The sequence below is a fragment of the Callorhinchus milii genome, unplaced genomic scaffold (genome assembly GCF_018977255.1).
Source record: "Callorhinchus milii isolate IMCB2004 unplaced genomic scaffold, IMCB_Cmil_1.0 Scaffold10, whole genome shotgun sequence".
Taxonomy (NCBI): domain Eukaryota; kingdom Metazoa; phylum Chordata; class Chondrichthyes; order Chimaeriformes; family Callorhinchidae; genus Callorhinchus; species Callorhinchus milii.
Window position 1 is genome coordinate 2,529,685 of NW_024704751.1, and position 17,740 is coordinate 2,547,424.

The window sequence follows — 17,740 nt, forward strand, 5'->3', positions numbered from 1 at the left end:
ATATATTCTGCTGCCAAGCTTCCCTTGCTGGTGCTCTCAATCTGTTCACTCAATTCTTAATCTAACCACCATAAGTTTAAGCTCTGCCAACTCTATTTCTCCAGAACAACTACATTCGCTTACAAAATACACAGTCGCTACACTTTATCGCATATCCTCTGAAGCGCTTTGACATCTCCTCCTGACGAGAAAGGCCTATATGAAATGTAAGTAACAGTATTATTATTATGATCGCAAAATCAATTATATCATTGCGTTATCTCTGTGATATAAGTATCCAGTTCTCCAAGTTTATCTTTTGCAAAATAAATCAATGAATGGGAACAATGAGAAATGACGGAGATAAAAGCAAACCTGCCTGAATTACCTAAGAATTTGCAATGCTAAGAAGCTCATTATGACTCATCAGCTCATGGAGGAAAATATATTTAAGGTTGTCAACCATTGCCATGAAGTAAGAGAAAGGGGATAGAGTGAGTGAGTGACTGACTGAAAGACAAAGCAAGAAAGAGAGAGCGCGAGAGAGTGAAAGAGAGAGTGAGAGAGAACAAGAAAGAGCAGGGAGAGTGTGAAAAAAATTTGTGAGAGTGATAAAAGAGAAAAAGGGGAGAGAGAGAGAGAGTAAGAAAAAAGGAAGAGTGAGAAAGACAGAAAAAAAGGAGAGTGTGTGTGAGAGATAGAAAGAAAGAGAAGAGTAAAAGAGAAATAGAGGAGTACCTGTGACAACCCTAATCGGAAAATAGGGATGAACTTTGCGAGTAGTCCTGAGACCCCGACAACCTGCTGCCAGATGTTACTGAGGAAATTAAAGGGCTTGTTACCGGTCAACTTCTGGTATGAAGTGAAGGAGCTTTCCCGGCTGGCTGTGCCGGTGGTGAGTTGCACATTTTAGAGGTGTTAAATGATCAGAAATCCGCATTGTTGGCTGAGCCAATAATAAAACGCGAGGACAATTGAATGTCTTTTAGTGTCGCAATTGTGAGACCTTTGCATTTCAAGTTAAAGTATAAAATCAATGTTTACCAAATAATATCACTCTCCGGTTATTCACACAACGCTGAAATCGCATTTAGTTAAAAACCACCGGCATTCAGAACGTGTCCGGCTCAGGTGTTACGGAACGTTTACGCTGATAATTGTTAATGAAATTTCACGTTGACTGAAAAGTAAAACACAGTAATCTTTACTCCATTGCAACGGACACAGTACTCACTAGACTTAATTGGTCTTTCAAAGGCTTCCTCACTCACCAGTGGAGTAACTTCAGCCTCTATTATACCCATCGCTAACTATTGATGTTTGTCCTCTTGCCCCAAACTCATGGGAATTGTTTGATGGAGTGATGAAGGTGTTTGGATGACGATTAAATCGAGGTCTAGTCAGATGTCTGCCTGTTGAGACGGTCAGTAAAGATTACCCCATTCAAAAAGAGGAAGGAGTTTCTCCCCAGCAATCCTCCAAATAAAAAGAATATCATTCACTTCTTTTGTGGGGCAATGCTGGACGCACATTGGCTACTGCATTCGCCTATACTTTAGACAACTTGGAAGCTTTTTGACTTCTAGACGCTGTATCGAATGCAAACCTCCTGAAAACACTGATCGACAAGGCAAGTTACCTTCCTTCACTATCCTTCAATAAACCACGAAAGCACACTTACCCCATTATAAGTTTCACTGTCTGTGCAATACCCTTTACAGTCGATTATCTGACAAATTTGTACTAGGATGTGACATTGAGGCCCCTAGTGTTGCCTTGTCGAGCACCAAGGTTACTCTTTACATCAGAAATCAGAACGTGGATTTGTTTAGAATCTATTTTGCCTCTTGGGTTTTTTCCACTCCCACCCCCCTCAAAATGCATTAATCCCAATTTTCCTTCCATTGATATATGCAAAACGCAAAAGTGCATGAGTCTGAACAAACGTTGTTTGATTGCCTCAGCAACTCAGACACTCGCAGCATCAGCATCCATGGTTGCACACTCCACCTCACCAAGCCAGTCAGGAACCTGGGTGTCTTGTTCGGCCCTAACCTTTCCCTTCTCCCTCACATCTGTGCCTTGTCCCGCTCTGCCTTCCCCCACCTCTGCAATATTGCCCGACTCCTCCACTGCCTCACCCTCAGGCCGCCAAAACCTTCATCCATACACTAGTCGCCTCAAGGCTCGACTACAGAAACTTGTTGGCCTCTCCGGCTCTTTCCTTCACAAGCTGCGGATCATCCAGAACTCTGCGGCTTCTGTCTTCTCCCGCGCCAGGCTCTGTGACACCATCACCCCCACCCTCGCCTGACTCCACTGGCTTTCCATCCCTCGGAGGATGGAGTTCGAAATCCTTGTCCTCGCTTTTGAGGCCCTCCATGGCCTTGCCCCTCCTACATCTCTGACCTGCTGACCCCGCTCCCTCCACTTATCAGGCTCCGGCCTGCTCCAGGTCTCCCACCCGACCCGCCCTACCATCAACAGCCGGGCTTTCAGCCTCTCTGTCCCCACTCTTTGGAACTCCATCCCACAATCCCTTTGCCTTGCTCCCTCGCATACCTCCTTCAAGACATGACTCAAGTTGCTCCTTTTTGACCATACCTTCAGCCGCCTTCCTACTTCCTCTGCTCTCCCTCATCGCAACATTGCCCCCCTCGCTCGGGTCCTGATCCCTGACTGTTCAGCGACTTGGGATGTCCTCCCGACATGAAAGGTGCTTTACAAATGTAATTTTGTCGTTGTTGGCGGACTAGTTGACCACAGGAGGATTGCAACCTTGAATGATCCTGTCCTCACCTGATACCCACACATGCACATTTTCCAGCAGAGGTTACTGAGTTAGGAGCAGGGACCTTGGGTGATCTTCTCTTCGTTAACTCAAGGGCCATCAACAACAATTGTAGAGCCTTAACCTTGCCCAAGTGGAGACCTGCTAACCCAACACAGCGTTTTAATCTGCAACTTTCAAGTTCTGTGTGTTATGTCAGGAACGCATCAAGATGGTGTAGTTCCCCAGTAGGCGTGTGAAGTAAAAATAATATTGAAGAATCTGCGTCTGAGTTATTATCTGATTTATGTTTTTCTTTTTCTTTGACAGATTTTGACGCAATTTATGGTCTTTTGCTTAAGTATTACCAGCTCCATATTCTGCGGTCATTTAGGAAAAACCGAACTGGATGCAGTTTCTCTCGCCTCAGCTGTAAGCATGTTTAAAACTCAGCCCAGGCAGCAAGTAACACATTGGCAAGTGGCCTGGCTCAGTTGGTAGCATTGTCGCCTCCGAGGCAGAAGGTTGTCAGTTCAAGCCCCATTACGGGACTTTGAGCTCATATTGTCCAGACTGACACTCCGACACAGCGCTGGGGTTAGCATTGCATTATTGGATGTGTCGTTTTTCAGATGAGATGTTAAAACTGAGGTCCCATCCTCCTGTTCAGGTGGATGTTAAAGATCCCACCTCATCACACAGTGACTATACTTTACTGTGAATCCTGTGAAATGCTTTAAAATGTCCTCCAGACGTGAAAGGCGCTACACCAATGCAAGGATTATTAATAACTGTGGGACTTAGCTTTGAGTCCAGGCAGATCGATAAAATGCAAAGACTCCTCCTTCTCTCTGTTGGCCTCAACGATCTCATGTGCAATGCAATGATTTGGGGCAATCTCAGCCCAACTCCTAATTCATGGTCCCATGGCCTTAACATAGGTTTACTGGTGCGGGAATGAAAATGTTACATCCTGGCAGCTTTACTCTGTCGGGCAGTCTATTCCTAACTGCAAGTGCTCAATGTTGACAGCCAAAGAGGGTTGACTGAATTCCGATATTCTGTTGCTAACCATGTCACTTTAGAGCCTGATCACCTCCAAGGAGACCTTGGTACCAACACCACCTGGCCCCTCTCCCCCCACAGACACACAAACACAGTCACTAGTTGGTCATTTTGTATTGGGTACTTAATATGAGAATGTTTAATTTCACAACAATGACACCTAAACCCCCTCACTTTGATCAACAGAAGGTTCCTGTAAACTATTTATATTTTACAAATACATAAATGGAAGGCAATGCAGATTGGAATGGGAAATGGGAAATGTGCACACAGTGAAGGAGTACATGCGCCAAGAGGGAAGATATAAAATAATTTGGTTATGATTGCTGATCGAGTGATCAGTGGGTCAGTGGGTCCAAACATTCTTCCTTCCCTGAGTAACAAATTAAATGACTATTGACAGTTATCAATCAATCAATCTTGGTTAATCTTTAGAGAGACTCAAGTCACACTTGAATGCTGTTCAGCCCTATTTTCGTGTCAGTATTTGCTCCTCCAAGAAGCTTTCATTTAGCCTCAGTTTGCTATGAGCATTGTTGTTTATAACCATGACAGTGTATCAGAAGCTTAGTCATTTTGAAATACCTTTTCACAGGTGATAAATGTAACGGGTATATCAATCGGTGTTGGGCTGTCCTCGGCATGTGACACACTCATATCCCAGGTAAGATGAGCCACTCTGCGCTGCGGATGATAATGTTCTTTTTATAACTATCAATGGTCATTTAATTTGTTACTCGGGGAAGGACAAATATCTAGACCCACTGAGTGAATGATCAGCAATCTTAACCAAATCCTTTTATGTCTGCCCCCTTGGTGCATGCACTCCTTCACTGTCTGCACATTTACCATTTCCTATTCCAATCTGCATTGCCTTCCATTTATGTATTTTTAAAAATCTGTCCGTCACTCTTTGGCGCATCTATTTAATCAATCGAGCTCCCCCTATACGCTATTTATCCTCCATTTATTTCCTGCCCAGTCATCTTAGCATCATCAGCATATGTTTCTCTTACAAGAAGTGCTTGGCTCCAAGGTTCAGTGAGAAGAGTGAGCCCAGGCACTGTGGACCTCAAATACTCAATTTAACATTCGCTTCCACTTCCTATTTCAAACCTAACCTATTAATGCCATCATCTTTAACAGCTCTTAAGTGCCTTCCAAAAATCATGATTGAGGAAAAGGACTGTGGTAGCACGAAAGGATGGATCATCCACAGGCATGCTCACATAGCCTTTAGCGGCTGGTTTCTGGATCACCTTTGGGACCCGAGGTGCTCAAATTGGTTGCTGCAGCTGTCGAGAGGTGCATGGCTTGCCTGCCGAGTGATTTGAGATGCTTTGACATTTGGAAGCAATATGTCAAATGCAAAAAAAAAATTGCTATTTATTATGAGAAGAAGATATTACGTTGAGTAGAGTCCAAAGGTACAACAAATTGTACATTTTTTAAATCACTTTTTATTTTTCAAATTTAAAAAAAAAGTAATATCTTTTATAACTGTCAACAGTCATTTAATTTGTTACTCAGGGAAGGAAGAATGTAAAAGGTGGATCAAATTGACTTTACTGATTCATGCTATTATGTCCTTGGGGAGCTTGAGGTTATTTAATATGGAAAATACCCTTTTCTCTTATTGCTGTCAGACCTGTGTGGCATTCTGTTCCAGCTGGATTGAATACACAGTGCAAAATCTGGAGTGGCAGCAATTGCTGTATGTTGGATTATTGCCAATATCAATGTCACATAGGAAATAACATTGCCATACCCTGGACAACCCAGCAGAATGTTAATATACATTACTTAATATAAGAGGCTCAAGAGCAATTTAGTTAAACAGACCAAAAACCTGGAGTGTAACTTTCATGGGGAAAATAAATCTTGGTGTAAAGAGATATCAAGTTCGGCAGAAATTTGTTCAAATTACAGAAAAGTGGTATATGGGTTAAATAAGCATTTCAGGGCTGTGTTGTGGCAATGGCAATCTGCTGCTCTCTCCACTCCTGGGGTTGTTGGGCTCAATCCATTTGTGGGGTAAAAATTCCACCTGGATATTACAGATTTGCTCTACTAACATCGCATTTTAGATTACGCAGAACTTGCCAAGTCGCTGAATTCAGTTTTTACTCTTGAAGCCTGTTCTCTGCAGTTCCTAAAAGCATTCACAGATTATAGCTTTCAAAAATTAAAGACCGCCTTTAAGAATCTGTGTGGGCTGAAATATTACATTAGCAGAGTAAATCTAAACCCAGGTGGAATTTATAGCCAACGGTGGATTACACTGATGTGTGTATAACAAGCTCCCCAACATGTTCAGAAGGAAAGCATTAACAAGGCTTTTGAATTAACTATTGCAAATGTTTAGTGTAAAATGAACATTTTCTTCCAAAAGACCATTATGATCAGGGCTGAAATAAATCGTAATCTTCACTGCCATAAACCTTTGTTGAGACAAATTATTTTGTCATATAATAATCCTTGCATTTGGTATAGCGCCCCATCGCATCATCAACACGCCTCAAAGCGGTTCACAGGATTTACTTTTGTAGCATTTCACAGCATCCACAATCTGCCAAATTTAAGTTTAAGTTTTAACACAACAACTTGAAAATTATGATAAAATCCAACAACTTGGCAAATTTTGGATATTCTGAAATGCTACATAGAGTAACGTATTACATAGAATAATTCTAGACTCAGATGGAATTTTATGCTACATATATATATATAGAGAGAGAGAAGGCATAATTTCTCATTAATTTTACACCTTGACAAACAACGCACGGATAACTTGTTTTTCCCCTTCTTGTTATGTTCAGACGTTCGGCAGTGGAAACTTGAAGAGAATTGGGGCAATAATGCAAAGAGGAATTCTGATTCTCATGCTATTCTGTTTACCTTGCTGGGCTCTCTTCATTAACACAGAACAACTGCTATTGGCAGCCAAACAGCCTCCTGCGGTGGCCAAGTGAGTGTCTTTCACCTTCATTACAAAGATAACTGTTATTTCAGGGTAAAGAATATTTAAGGGTAAGGTGTTGCCGAAGTGGCACAGGATGTAGATCAAGAGTTGCGAAGCAGATGCTATACCTGCTATATAGTCACTATATATGCTATATAGTCACTATATTGTCAGCTCCTAATCTCAAATGAGCTGGAGAGGGAGAAGGGGGAGAGAAGTAGCCAGAGATCAGCTTTTAAGCACTACGGAAAAACAGCTTTAAAATGAAAACTGCATTTTAAGAATGGGTCAAATTCTGCACCTTCTTTGATGCTTTTCAAGGAAATAGTGTGTGTATGGTCCCAATGAAAATTCTCCTTTCCCAAACATAGAGTGGAGGCATTCAGACAATAAGCCAAACCTTGCCAATCTGGACAGTTCCTGATATCCAGCGCTGGGGATAAAAAGAGAAAACGGGAGGCCGCAGGCTGTGGTCTCAGATGGTGAACCCAAGGACGGGAATAGAAGTACTTAAAGAAATTAATGGGCAAAAAAAATTCCGACAGTAAGCATAAATAAGTTGGCGTTAAGTAGGAATAAGCCTTTTCCCCCTTCCCATTCAGGAATTTAGCCACCCACAGCCTCTCCTTATAAATTGCCTATTACAGACTGCTTATTGCTGACTGGCTGTGGAAAGCTCTTCTCGCTCAACAAATGGATCATTGTGGTCTTCAGACCTTTCCATAGCAGTCAGTAATAAGCAGGCTGTGAGAGGCAACTTCTAACTACATTCGGTCAGTTTCCCTCTCTCTCTTCCATCCCCCCCTCTGGATAAGATCCGTTGGGTCCACATTTAGCTGTCCAGCTGAGAACACAGATCTATTCATGACCTTGGGGGAAGTGAGTTGCTGAACCATTTGATTAAGGTAAAAAGGTGACTGAGAATCACAAATATCATTGAAAGTACATGAAAGCTGTGCTTTTCAGCCCAATTCGTATTACGGTTTCAAATTTAAACAGTAATCCACAAAACAACAAATTGTAATTCTAAAGTGCCTTTCATGGTTGTGTTGGAAATTATAATGCAAGCGCCCCTCCATTGCTTTAGCTATACACAGCACACCTACGTAGAAAAGTGATATTTATACTCTTAACACCACTCTTACTGATGTTTTCTATGTTTGTTACAGATTAACTCAGCTTTATGTGAAGATATTTATTCCTGGTCTTCCTGTAAGTAGCTTGTTTTCTGTACATTGTTAGTTAAAGAACTGCAACAACTCGAGACACTTGTTACATGAAACCAAACCAGCGAGTCCAAAAGAGAATCACCACCAAGCTATTCAATTGGTTATTGTCAGACCACTTCAGAGCATCTAGAATTTGAGAAATTCTTAAATGCGGGCTTTATCTTTGCAACTGGCTTTCTGTACGTTTTCTTTAAAAACACCAGAGAACAGGGCTTCAAAGTTAAAGCTGGAGCCAACAATTTGCCAAATTCAGGACGATATGAAATGCTGTATTAATAGAGTGAATCTAGGCCGAGGTGCACTGTCTACCAAATCATGCCTAGCGCAACCATTCGCCCACAAATATACAGTCAATTCACTTTACAGTGTATTCTGTGGAGCGCTTTGAGAAGTCTAGTAGACGTGAAAAGCGCTATATCAAATGCAAGGATTGTTATTATTATTTCTGATTGAGACATAAATAACATTAATAATCCTTACATTTGATCTAGTGCCCTTCACATCAGGAAGATGTCTCACAGCGCTTCACCGGATATACTGTAATATATGCAATATCACCTCAATTGGCATTATGATACAATCGGACATGGTTTGGCTTCAAATTGAGAAAGTATGAATGTAACTTTATTTTTATCGGTCATCACTGCACCATCCACTATCCTCACTTTTCTTGTTTTTATTTTTAGGCTGCATTTCTGTATCAGTTAGAGATCCGATACCTTCAAAATCAGGTACAGTCATTCTGGATTTTCGAGGATGCATCGATCTATTCTAATATTTAGTTACTTTACCAACAATTGCAGCGAGACATGTGTAGAAATCTCATTCTTTTCCTTCGATTTATACTGGAATCAGATAACCCTGGCTGTCCCTTGCCCAATTTATTGCTAAGTAGTTCACCAAATTCAGGATGCTCTGAAATGCTATGTTAATAGAGGCCTAGGCATGTTGCCCTGAAGTCCAAACTACAACTGCTTGAGAAATAAATAATATTTATTATCTACACGTGGGGTCCTGTAGCTCAGTGGTTAGAGCACTCGCTTTGCAAGCGAGAGACCTGAGTTCAATTCCAGGCAGAGGGCGAAACCTTGGGCAAGTTTCCTTACTCCACACAGAGCCTAATAATAATAATCCCTCCAAAAAAAAAACAATAATAAATTGGTCATTTTCAATCCATGACTGTTTGTGGGACATTGCTGTGCGCAATTGGCTGCCGTGTTCGCCCACAAATATACAGTCAATTCATTTTACAGTATATTCTGTGAAGCGCTTTGGGACGTCGAGAAGACGTGAAAAGCACTATATCAAATGCAAGGATTATTATTATTATTATAAATGTGCAATGATGATATATTATCTCGACACTGAGATCAAACCATCTTGGCGTATTTCATTCACAATTGTTAAGACCTTTGATTTGATTCAATAGAAATTTTAACCATAATTCTACCATTTGATACAGTGTCTATAATATTAAGAATATTATATAAATAAAAATAAGGAGGCGTAACATAAAGCAAGTTTCCTTACTCCACACACCTTTGATTACTTAGCAGTAAGTAGGAACCTGGTTGTTAGTCGATTGGCTCATTGCTTACCAGGGATAAAAATCCCTTCAAAAAAANTGATTTGGTCAAACAATTCACGACTGCTTGTGGGACACTGCTGTGCGCAATTGGCTGCCGTATTTCGCCCACAAAATACAGTCAATTCACTTTACAGTATATTCTGTGAATGTCTTCAAAGCGCTTCACAATGTTTCTGTGAAGTGTACACTTGTAGACGTTCGCGGCAGCTCATTTGTTCACAGCTACGACCCATAAACAGTGACAAAGTCAATGACTAATTTTATCCAGAGGTTTGGTGGCCAGATTTTTCTTCTCTGCAGGTATTCCCCTCACCTCAGCATGTTGCTTCCCTGAGGAGAATGAGGAAATACAGGGGTAGATACAATAATGTCCATTTCAAACAAAAACAAAGATACAAATGCCTTTATTTGTGGCGCTCTGGTCCAGTGAAATTCTCGTGACATACGTGTCCTGCAGCTGAAAGAACAAGGAGGTCGTCAATTTTCTCCAATGTCGGGTACCGTAGAAATTTACAGCACTGAAGAAGGTTATTCAATCCATTGTGAAAGAGCAATCAATTCAGTTCCATTGACATGCCTTTGCCCCCACGCCCCCACCCCCCTCCAATTTGCTCTGCAAATTTCAGACATCTTTATCTAGTTGCCTTTGGAAAGATAATTTGGATTATGCCCCTATCACAACACCTGGCAGGGCCTTCCATGTCCCAACAACTCTCTCTCCATGTTAACAAAAAATCCTCTCAAACTCCCATTTTGCTACCTTGCTACTTATCTGAAATTGATGCCTTTTACAGTCACTGACTCAACACTCAGGAGAAATAATTTCACCAACGCAGCTCACATCTTAATATTGCACTTCTTGTCTGGGGAAAGTGATTTCATCTACTTTTTGCTTAACTCGAGCACCGCGGCTGAGGGATTTAACCTGAGTTTGGTCTTTCCATGCACAATGCAATCATCAGGGCTCGATCAAGGTTCCTCTCTGATGAATGAATGAAAGGGTGGTACCCAGATAGACTGTGATGCTCTCTTTCTTCTCGTTCCAGGCTATTATTCTACCACAGGTTTACACTGGTCTCATAAGCAACATCTTTAACGGTGTAGCAAACTATATCTTGTTATATGTGTTAGAGCTGAGAGTGCTGTAAGTAGATGCAACTTCCATTTTTCAAAATAAAATGAAACTACAGTGATCAGATTTATCATGATTCCTTCCCATTGATATTTCCTCCCCATCATTAATACGAAGAGATTGAGTTACAGAGTTATGAAGGCTTGTAATCCACCTTGATTGGTTTGCAGTGAGGTAAACAGTTGCTGCTCAAGCTCTGCACCTCCGACTGGGAGTACCATCACTCAATGGGAAAGGATGTGTGTTCGATCTGTGGGCAAGAAGTTGGTGACAATACTGTCACACATTTCATGCTGAGCTGTGTTGCCCACCAGAAAGCTCACAGGGAGTGCATGGTTTTTGCCATCCACCTGGTGAGGGTTCAAACCCTCAGGTGTCAAATGAACATCCAATGACTAGCATCCTTGGAAGGTGGCGGTGTCCCAGTAAATGTCCAATTCTTTCTGTGCTTACATCCATGGTTAATTGTGTGATACGTTCACTCTTGTGACGCTTGTCACCGGCTGTACCCACTTAATGCACATTCACAACCACAAAAACGTTTACAACCAGTTTTGTCAAGTTGAACTTGCACTCAACAGTGAACCTCTTGATCTAAAGCTGCCATTGTATTTTTCAGAGGCTCTGCTATTGCGAATGTTATGTCGCAGTACTGCCAAGTTATTCTGCTGTTTTTCTACATTCGATGGAAAAAGCTGCACGTGGAGACCTGGGGAGGTAATGTACATTCCTATCTATGCAAAGCTGGCTTTTCCCTGATGACAATGTTTAAATTCTCATTCCTAATTATTTGTAGAGGGCGTGCGGAGGATGTATCCATGGCCCAGGTCTCAACTGTCCTTCTTGGCAACTTGTTCCAGTCATCAATATAATCCTCTGGGTAATGAAAAACTTCCTGGTGTCTATCCTGACAGAAGTGTTCACTCAACAACACCACTCCCAGCAACTTACATTTATATAGTGCCATTCACCCAGATAGCATCTGGGAGCAATCTTCCCACATAAACCTGAGCAGCAAGAGATGATTGACTTGTTAGTCCCAGGAGCATCACAGACCAAACGCAATCTTTCCCTCATGTGGCGAGCATGTGCATATTTTTGAACAGGTTTTATTACTGTGCCAGTATCTCTGTTGTTTGTTGTACAGGTTGGACCAATGATAGTCTGCAGGAGTGGGGCAACTTTATACGACTTGCAATCCCCAGCATGCTGATGCTATGTATTGAGTGGTGGACGTATGAGATCGGAATTTTCCTGGCAGGTAATTTACCTAACATCCCTGCGTGAGACTTCCTGGCTTGTTGAATTGAATGAGGAGTCAATCCGGCTTCCGCTTACTTTGTGTGAGCCTGGCTCATTCTCTTGCTGAGAGAAGTGCGCCAAGACAGTACACCACGCAAAGGGCACAAATATAAATACAAATTGCTGTTGTTGTTTAAGCTTCATGTCGGGACTTTGAACTCATATGGTCTCACAACATTGGTTTGGACACTCACAACATTGGTTTGGATGAAGAAGGCCCTTTGGCCCATCTGATCACATCCTTCCACAACACCCACCCTACCACCCACCCTCTGATCACAGCTTCAAGCTGCTTTTTAACAATGCATTACTGGGGGAGTGTTCACCTACAAAATACACTTTTGTAGTGAAAAGTCACTATACTTTACAGTAAATCCTATGGAAGATTCTGAGACATCCTCAAGATGTGATAAGGCACTGTGTTAAATGCAAGGAATAATTATCTCCTGCCACACTGGAGGGATGTGGGATTTTCCATTTTAAAATGAAGCAAGGATTGACTGTCCCATCTCCTGTTCACAGGATTAATCAATGAAGTCCAGCTTGGGGTACAGGCAATTGTCTATCAACTTTTAACAGCGGTTGACATGGTAAGGCTGCTGATTCAATGCAGATACATTATTTATATGCACAAACTCGCTTTAGGAACAATAAACAGAGATTATTCTGCCTTGTAGTGTTTTCTTTAACCTTCCAATGACAGTATTCACTGCACAAATAGAGGCCTTAGTGATGGCTTCCCCTCCACTCCCTCTGCTCCCCAATATTCACCTACGGTTAAACCCCTCCATGGCCTTGGCCCCACCCATCCATGGCCTTGCCAGAGGTTTCTGCATCAAGTATTCACCTTCCTCATCACTAATCCTCATCCTCATCACTAAATAAACAGTCCATTCACTTTACAGCATATCCCGCGAAGCGCTCTGAGACATCTAGAAGATGTGAAAAGCACTATATCAAATGCAAGGATTATTATGATTATAATCGTGGATTCCATATCAGAGCTATCCACTATTCCATGTTGCCTTGATCACACTTGTTCTATCATGGTTCTCTGATGCCCTTCCGTTTGTAGTTCTTTCTTCTTGTCATCCTTCACCCCTGTGTTTTCTCTTGTGTTCCTCTTGTGTTCCTGTACTGCCTTACTTAATGCCCATATTGCTGGCAAACATAGCAGTCCTTTACCTCCTTAAAAGGTGTACTAATCCGCCTTTCTCACAGGTGTCTTTTATACTTGGCTTCCGCTAAGCCTGTAGCTTCGCTGCACTCTGTATTCCTCATCCGAGTCATTCTAGCTTCTTCCTGTACCAATTACATTTGTACAGGACCCTTCATGTCGGAGGGACATCCCAAGGTGCTGGACAATTAAAGGTTTGCACCCAAGCTGGTATTTTAGCAAAGTATTGATGAATCGATGCTGTAGGCCCTTGCTTCCTTGTTCCAAACTTTCATCTGTCTTATGGTGATGTTGTTTTATCCACAACATCGTTCCTGCATAATAGTCATTATATCATCCAATGGCATGTCCACAGCCCTTTTCAGAGTTGTGAGGAACTCTTTTGCATCCTCATCTGCTACATTCCAGGTAAACAGCAAACTTACTATAAATTGCAAATCAAATTTGAATCAAATGGAGAACTATCCCACTGGCGGGAGGGTCGGTAACCCGAGGACACCGATTTAAAATAGTTGTTAAAAGAAACAGAGGGGAGGTGAGGAGAAATTTTTTCACACGGCGAGTTGGTTGGATCTGGAATGCATTGCCTGAACTGGCGGTGGAAGCCAATTCGATAACAACTTTTAAGAGAGGAGTAGATATTTATTTGGGGAGGATAAGTTTGCAGGGCTACGGGGGAGGGAGCAGGGGAGTGGGATTGAATTGGGTAGTTCTTTCCAAAGAGCCGGCACAGACACGATGGGCTGAATGGCCGTCTCCTGTGTTGTATAATTCTATGATTCTATGAAATTTGAGGCTATCACAAAAATTTGAAAATCCTACTCAAACTTGTGCCAAACATATCTCAAGTTCCTACTGACTTCAATGGACACGGTATTTGCACGCACTTTGATATGGCATCTGATTTTGCCATTACCGAATTCATGTTTTCTGTTGTTTTAAAATCCGTGTTCAGTCTCATAGTCAGTTCCAATCCAAGTTCAGTTTTCCTTCTAACACCATGTAAAGATTCTCAATCCAAACACTGATGTATTAAGCAATTTCTTTATTCTCAGCTCATAATACAATGTTCCAAACTGCTTTTATTTCTTAATTGTCCCTTTCTTAATTGCAATTTAACTTATTAAAGCGATATCCTACAGGAACTGTATGAATGCAAGATTGTTGTCATTTATATAGCGCTCCGGGACGCTACTCCGCACGAAGGGCGTGAAATAAATGCAAGTTGTTGGCGGTGTTGTTGTGGAGAAGTGCCTGCATCTGAGATCAGCCTCAGCAGCAAGTGACAATTGGTTCCTGCTGGGACCTGGATGCAGGTACAATCTCCTAGGGGTAAATTTATGGAAGCGACATCCTCTTTTGAGATAGGGATGGCTTCCACATGATAAAACCCGTCATACATACAAGCTCACAACACCTGCTCAAATTTCACCCACAACTCCGAGGAAATAAGCAATTGGATATAGAGCGGTGCAGAAATGAGCCCTGTGTTGTTGTCCTTTCGTAGATTCCTTTTGGATGTGGCGTGGCAGTAAGCGTCCTTGTGGGTAAAGCACTGGGTGCAGGCAAACCAGATGAAGCTAAAAACTCGTCCAAAACTGCTCTGTGGTGTATCGGTGAGTGAGCTCTTTATAATGTTTTACGTTCTTGGCAAATCCATGGACTAAAACTATTGTTATTTCGACGACTGTTACACATAACTATGCTCACATATGTGTGAGACATATGAGTTTTAAACGCTTACATTCCATATCTGAACACACCCCTTGTGCTCAGTGCACCTAATTGCTAATTAAATTACATTTTGCCTAACAAATCTATCAGTTGGTTGCTAGTACACATCCCATCCCCTCACGTTAAAATATTTGAACCTACACTGTATGGTTAGATAAAAGATAAAATTGCCCTGTGGCACACAAAATCTTTTGAGATTGAATTCATCCCCACATTTTCATTTCAGTAGAGCCATCCTATCAACCGGTTTTGTCCTTTGCACGATAATACATAATATATAATACATTGTTGGTTAGTAAAGCTTGTGCAAAACCTTGGATTTCCCTTCTACCTGCATTTCAACAGGATGCAGTGGTCTGATCATGGTGATCATATTGGCTCTGGTAAACGATGTGGTGGGTTACATATTTACCAACGACAGGTTAGTAAAATCTATTTCTATGAACGTGAATGATGCACTTTTCAACTCGAGTTTGCAATTTTGTAAAGCTCTCTGACATCACACTCTCTCCCCCCCACCCCAACCTCTCTTTTCTTCTTGCAGAGAAATTATTCGGTCTGTTTCAGATCTCATGCCATTAATTTCCGCCTTCCATTTCTTTGACTGCATAGCCGTGAGTACATTAAGGGTAACATTTAATTACTTGAATGTTTCTCAAAGAAGGACACACAGCAAATCTTTTCGAAGAAGATTGTCAGGAACCTAACCCCCCCCCCCTCCCCCACCCCAATTTTGACCATTTGCATTGTGCTTGTTGGAAAGGAAAGGTGTCGGAGCAGAAGAAATTCACTTTATACAATCAACAGTTTCTTATGCATTCCATGCGGCTTCCTCATGCATTTCCCTGGCTGAGCAGATGCTTCAGGGTCACCACTTGCTGGTACAGTTAGCTCTTTTTTAAGAAATCCCGGGACTGCTATTTCTTTAACAGATTTGGATGCATTCATTTTCCATGTTCCTCTAGAATAGAGAAAATATAACACCGTCAGGGATCAGGGTGGGTGTGTGGTGGATGGCTGTCATTGGAAGAGTGAAGCCCCTACAAGGTACCTAATCTTTCCTTGTTCTTCACTCAGCATCCTCCACACACCACTGGAGATATTATGAGGAGGAGGAGGAAGAGGACACTGACTGGAGAGTGGAGAGTCCAGCCAGAAGGATGACCATGGGATGGTCATTAGTGAGGCAAATCTACCTAGTGGATCCCATAACAGGCTATATTCACATCTGTGCCAAACCTGGCAAGTAAATTGGTCATGCTCACAAGTCCTTCTGCTTGGACTCCCTGGAAAAGTATGCCCACATCGCTAGTCAGTCCCATTATGTAAAGGGTGAAAATTTCTTTCCCACATCTTTGCTTTAATATTCCTAGATGAGTTGTAGGCCATCACACAGGTGGAAAAGTATAGGCAGATGTCCCAGGACATCAGATGTCCATTAAACTTCTCCAGCTTGGCTTTGAAACATCTCAAACGCTTGTTATTGGGGATGTCAACTACAGCCAATGCCCTGGAGCGCTTAAAGCAATGCTTAAATCCCATTCCGTTCCTGATGAGGGGAGGAAGAAAAAAAGAGAAAGTGGTCACACAGGTTCTGAAAGAATCAAATGCTAACTGCTCATGAACTGAAAGAGAAATCTGTCGTTCTTGTGCACAGAGTGAGTTTGATCCACCTGCTGTGCATGTCCAACGCCGAGGTTTTATTTTACCTCAAAGAATTGATACTGTTCCTTCACAGAGGTCAGATCGTGGTAGAAGATACATTGATGATATAAACTTTGTACTGTAGAAATGCAGTAAAGGCCATGAGCCAGATTTTAATGCCGCCTAATTGTCCATCCTGCAGGGTGTGTGCAGCGGAGTGTTGAGAGGAGCTGGCAAGCAAAAGCTGGGAGCTATTGGGAATCTAATTGGATATTACTCAATTGGCTTTCCCCTTGGAATCTCACTGATGTTTGCTAAACACCTTGGTATCACAGGTACAAATTGATTTTAAATGAATCAATTCACACTCGTTTTCAAATCCCTTCACGCCCTGGTACCTCCATCCTCTCTGACCTGCTTACCCCACAACCCACTGCCTCCGCTTGACTGGCTATGGCCATCTGCATGTCCCTCACGCCCTACGTTCCACCATTGGTGGCTGCGCCTTCAGCCCCGAAACTCTGGAACATCCCTCCGCCTTGCTCCTTCCTTCCCCATCTTCAGGTCGTGCCTGGAGACTTCCTTATTCGATTGTGCCTATGTCCCATTTGATTTCTTTGCAGGTCTTTGGATTGGTCTGTTCATTTGTGTCATTCTACAGTCATTCTTTCTGCTGATAGTGATATTCAGAATTGAATGGAACAAAGCTTCAGAGGAGGTAACAGTGCTCGTGGTTCACTAATCAGTACACTTATTATTGTTTGTAACTCTCCATACATTAGATCCACACATTAGCAGAAACACCACCTTGGTGTTGGTACATCTCTGGCCTCTGAGTAGTGACTCAGGCAGGAATTACAATACTCTGTCATCAGTAGGGAATCCCTGTTACTTCATTTCCCTAACACCACATTTCTAAGCTGCGCTGTTCCTTTGAAGAGGAATCTCCACATTAGGATTCCTGTTCCATGGAGAAGGACTGAAATGTGTAGTGGGTTAGCACCCGCCTTCCATCACCTCCGGAATATCGCCAGATTACGGCACTACCTCACCCCTCACGCTGCTGAAACCCTGGTTCACGCCTTTGTCACCTCAAGGCTGGACTATGGGAACTCTCTCCTCGCCGGCCTTCCCGGCACCTCCCTCCACACTGCAGGT

At 42.3% G+C, this 17,740-nt stretch overlaps 1 protein-coding gene across 3 annotated transcripts; it reads left to right on the forward strand.

Annotated features, from left to right (window-relative positions):
- Nucleotides 1-299: 299 nt before the first annotated feature.
- On the forward strand, nt 300-17,300 carry LOC103173153 (multidrug and toxin extrusion protein 1-like; the record flags this gene model as incomplete). 3 transcript variants are annotated; one of them, XM_042338788.1, is given in 16 exon segments in its annotated part: nt 300-874; nt 3,080-3,181; nt 4,410-4,478; nt 6,634-6,782; nt 7,946-7,988; nt 8,692-8,736; nt 10,640-10,737; nt 11,345-11,442; nt 11,522-11,605; nt 11,873-11,986; nt 12,550-12,617; nt 14,712-14,820; nt 15,284-15,359; nt 15,483-15,552; nt 16,785-16,917; nt 17,206-17,300. In XM_042338788.1, coding segments are annotated over 16 exon segments (1,482 nt in total), but the record flags the coding sequence as incomplete, so codon positions are not given.
- Between the last annotated feature and the right edge of the window lie 440 nt (nt 17,301-17,740).